At 34.6% G+C, this 4552-nt stretch overlaps 1 protein-coding gene across 1 annotated transcript; it reads right to left on the bottom strand.

Moving 5' to 3' along the window:
* Positions 1-1782: 1782 nt before the first annotated feature.
* On the bottom strand, positions 1783-4185 carry LOC113646066. The gene is made up of 6 exons (XM_027152075.2): positions 4074-4185; positions 3578-3943; positions 3334-3444; positions 3157-3246; positions 3047-3081; positions 1783-2857 (listed from the first exon to the last, which is right to left on the bottom strand). Exons 1-6 carry the CDS (start codon positions 4117-4119, stop codon positions 2744-2746), a joined length of 762 nt encoding a protein of 253 aa, XP_027007876.2. The 5' UTR covers positions 4120-4185; the 3' UTR covers positions 1783-2743.
* Positions 4186-4552: the final 367 nt, after the last annotated feature.

The following is a 4552-nucleotide window of genomic DNA, read 5'->3' as shown; positions in this document are numbered from 1 at the left end:
ATTATTAGACCATTATTATTATTATTTATTTATTTATTTATTTATTTTAATCCTCGATGCATAAGGATTAAATGTAACTAAATCATACATTGGCTTTTCTAGATACAGTTAAACTTCGCAGGAATTATTCAGGTCCCGATCCAAAGGCAGTTTATCAGCCTGACAAAGTTCTCTGTGTGAATATGGGGGACTCGGCTACTCTACACTGCTGTGTTTCTGGTGAACATGTTGGAGCAGTTATCTGGTTTAAGCAACCAAACATAAAACATTGTATAAAACTGCTGAAGTCACATTTTTCAATGAATTCCAAAATCTTTGTTTTCAATTACAAATCTCTTCAAACTGCTCCAGTATGACCATTTCTAACATCATCCAGTCTGATGAAGCCATGTACTACTGTGCCATCGCAAAACCATTCAGCACTGTTTATGTATGAAAAAAAGAAAAGATGATGGAACTAGACCAGGACTGTCAGACCTTCAGACTGTCAGACCTTCAGACTCTCAGACCTTCACTCAGACCTTCAGACTCTCAGACCTTCTAGAAAATCAGAGGTAGTGCTTATGATGTTGGATTACTGACCGACCAGAAGGTTATGAGTTCAAATCCCAGACTGTCAGATCTGCAACTGTTAGGCCTTTAAACATTAAAATCCTGAAACTCAAGTTCTCAGTTAAATAAATCAAACAAAATGTCTTCAAGTCACTTAGTATTACGGTGTCTGATGTAAACGTAAGTGTTAATGTACATGTAAATGTAAATGTAATGTGAATATTATGTAAATGCTACAGAGGAACTTTAGACTGTTAAACAAAAGGGAAGAATAAGATATGAGATATGACAATACAAGGCAGGATCATTCACAGAATAACGTACAGAATCAGTGGCTCAGCAATGCCAATTAATTTCCACAAATAAAATTGAATTAAATTAAATGTTCTCTCTCTAGTATCACTCTATATCAACACTTAATCAGACGTAACCAGATCTGATGGTCCTGAGGCTCCTCCCTCACCAGCGTGTGACACTCACCAATCACATTCTCTCTCTCTCTATCTTTCTCTCTCTCTCTCTCTCTCTCTCTCTCTCTCTCTCTCTCTCTCTCTCTCTCACACACACACATATATGATGCCTCATTTTCTGAATCATGATCATAGAAGATATCAGTGTAGACGTGGGTGGAATTTATTTCAGGCCTTAACGCAGCTCCTCCTTCACCAGCATGTGACACTAACCAATCACATTCTCTCTCTCTCTCTCTCTCTCTCTCTCTCTCTCTCTCTCTCTCTCTCTCGGTTACATATATAAGATACAAGACGGTTACATATATAAGATACAAGACATCTGATACAAACATTCTTAGGTACATGATTAAGGTCCTTCACACTTTAATTGGTCATTTTTCTATGCAAATTTAATAGAAATAATTAAAAATAATACACACTGAACTGTTAGCTACTGTATACTAAATAAGTGCTTTGTATTTTTCTATTAAATTCTGTTGTATTTATGGCTGATTGACACCAGATGTGTTACATCACTAGTGGAAATAGATGGAAGTGAGTGAGAATCCTCGCGATCGTAGTCTATAGCGGCCATGTTTGTAGGCTGTGATGTGTTTTTATATATATCCTGCTCTAACAGTTGATTTCAGTAACAGTACCAACTTTCAACCAGAAATACAATTTTGTGTCGTGTTTTTATTCCCCTGTAAATTATTGCTCAGGACCTGCTAGACATGGCGTCTCTTCATTCCAGTTTCTGTTGCATCATTCACTCAAGCAGTCAAGAGTTTCTCTCAACATCACTACCACACAGCGCTGGCTCCATCTACTGACTAGTATTGTGTTATTTCCTGTCAAAAGTCAAGAACACGTTTCGTTTGTTAGCACATAAATTCTTGCTAATGTACAAAATTGAATGTACATGCTAACAATCCTGCAGCTAACAGTATAAGGTTTAGTGATTTCTTACTGTTAACAGGACGACGATGCGACGTCTAGCACTTGTGGTCACAAGAACACAAGAACACCTTCTAGAGATTACAAGACATGCAAGAGTTTAAGTAGACAAACTAATCAAAGACGACACATGTTGTGCGCTCGGTGTGAAGCGGAGACTCATGACAAAATGTTACTATTATTAAATGATTCGTGTCCACAGAGACAATTATATGATATCCATATAATATCATACACCACATCCATCATACACCATATAATATCATACACCACATCCATCATACATCATATAATATCATACACCACATCCATCATACACCACATCCATGCTTCTACAGAATGAGGCTCAAAATCATGTCCCTTATATCCACATTTCTTATCCAGCGCTATGAACTTCACCTTCGTAGTTAAAATATTATACCACATTATTTCCCGGACAGTTGTGAGTTTACCAGAAAACATTATAAATATTAATATTTATTGTAAGAAAATTAACACAATTAAAATAAAAGGTACCTCATTTTTTTTTACTAATTCATTCATTTTAGTAATTTAATACAATTCATACAAGTAAATATTTCAGTTCACTGTTTCTACATAATAATAATAATAATAATAATAATAATAATAATAATAATAATAATAATAATAATAATAATAATAATTACGCACACCTGACATGAGGAACTGTGGAATATCATCACTAACATGTATATTGCAGTAAAACATGAAGCATCCCAGCAGTTTAACTATTAATAATATGATTTCTGTCTTTTTATGTTTTACAGTTTCATATACATTACATCAGTGTACATGAAATCATCCGTTCGTCCAGGTTGGACTTTCCACCCGAAGAACTGCAAAGCTTCGTAAGAAAATCTGTTTATATGAGATTCCTGAAAACAGAAATGATATTAAATTGAAATAAATACAAGACAGTGTGTCATAGTAGTGACATTTCTCTATGATTAAAGACATATTTTTAGTATCTATTATAAATAAATGACCGATAAAACATATAAATATAGATTTTATTTTTTTTAAGCTACTATATTCTCACAGTTTTTACTTATCTGTAAACGTACCTCTCTTATTCCTGGAGATTTGTCCAGTTCCTTCACTGTTAATTCACAAACACAATTATTACCCATTGTTAAAGATGTAAAAGTAACTTTAATTGTCTGATGACACTTACTTTTATCACCTTTTCTTCTCCTCAGTATGAAATAAGTGAGACAGAAAATCAGAAGTGCGCACAAACCCAAAGCCGATCCCAAACCGATCACTGTCCGATGTAGAGATCTGATCATTAATCAATACCGTTATGAGCACAAGTATTTATTATGATTTATAAAGCTATAAGAAATGTTACCTGTGTCGTGTCGTGTGTCGGTGTTAGTGTTGTTTCCATGCGGTGTTGGTTCACACAACACTGAATTATCACACAGAGCTGCTTTAGATGTTTCAGCGTTAACACGCTCACCTAGAAACGTTTATCACGACACGTCACTAAAAACTAGACCTAAATATTGTCGAAGAATGTTGAGAATGTCGGTGAAGAATAAAACGTTACAGCATTTAATCAGTCCCATCATTCGTTTCAGTAGAAATCCTACCTTTCATTTGTACACGAGTTCCATCAGTAGACACGAGCGCACAGTAATATGTGGCTTCATCACACAGGGTGGTGTTTAAAATGGTCAAATTGAAGCAGTGTCCAAACCTTTTAATTTGAAAACGAGAATTTTGGAATTCTTTGTAAAACTTTTCTCTGGCAGTGTTAAATAATCTGACTATAACCTGAGGCTGTTTTGTGTTTTGTTGCTTAAACCAGATAATGTCTCCGTTTTCTGTTCCTAAAACACAACACTGTAGAGTAGCCGAGGCTCCGATATTCACACTGAGCTTTTCTTCAGCCTGATAAACATCTGGATTTGGGGGGGATTCTGTAGTAACACAACGTTTATCAGACTCGACTGTATCTAGAATAAAAATGCAGAAAACAACAAACAGATTTTGCATTTTTCTTACAACTATATTTCGGTGCTAAGAAATCATCTTAAAGTGAACAGAACAGGAATTTAAAACAAAACAAACACAACAAAAACTTACACTTGGTGCTACACAGGAGCAGAACTGAAATCCAGATCCGTGTCATTTTACCAATCCGTTTTAAATTCCTTTTATCATCAGATTATGAATCTGCCTGAAGCAAATATTTCCTTTATACTAAAGCTGGTCTGTAATAAACACGCCCCAAATGATACCATGTGATTGGTTTCACAGCCAAATAGAATGTCATCGTCTCTCACCAAACCACATCACAGGTTTATTTGTCCTCTCATGTGCAGTGGAAAATTCATTGCAGTTTATTTTTAAGCCTTGCTATTGACCTGGTTTTAAAAAAAAAATCCTGCTTGTAAAGTTATTGTTAAAAATGTACAAAGAGTAGGTTATGTGAAAGTTTTTTAGGCAATCAATATGTAGAAGGAAATCTGAATATTATAAAAAAATATAAATTTTAAATATTCTGCTCTATTTCTCATGTTCCAAGTTACTGCTTTGTAGAAAAAATATAAAAAACAAATAAA

The sequence above is a fragment of the Tachysurus fulvidraco genome, chromosome 17 (genome assembly GCF_022655615.1).
Source record: "Tachysurus fulvidraco isolate hzauxx_2018 chromosome 17, HZAU_PFXX_2.0, whole genome shotgun sequence".
NCBI lineage: Eukaryota > Metazoa > Chordata > Actinopteri > Siluriformes > Bagridae > Tachysurus > Tachysurus fulvidraco.
The sequence above is the reverse complement of the archived record's forward strand: the minus strand, read 5'-3'. Positions and strand labels throughout refer to the sequence as shown.

Bases quoted from the DNA above. Each gene is read 5' to 3' on its own strand.
- LOC113646066 (XM_027152075.2), bottom strand. From the start codon at position 4,119: ATGACACGGATCTGGATTTCAGTTCTGCTCCTGTGTAGCACCAAGT. The intron at 3,247-3,333 runs GTAACATTTCTT...TACATCGGACAG, and splicing joins CGACACACGACACGACACAG to TGATCGGTTTGGGATCGGCT. The intron at 3,082-3,156 runs GTAAGTGTCATC...GTGAATTAACAG, and splicing joins GAGAAGAAAAGGTGATAAAA to TGAAGGAACTGGACAAATCT.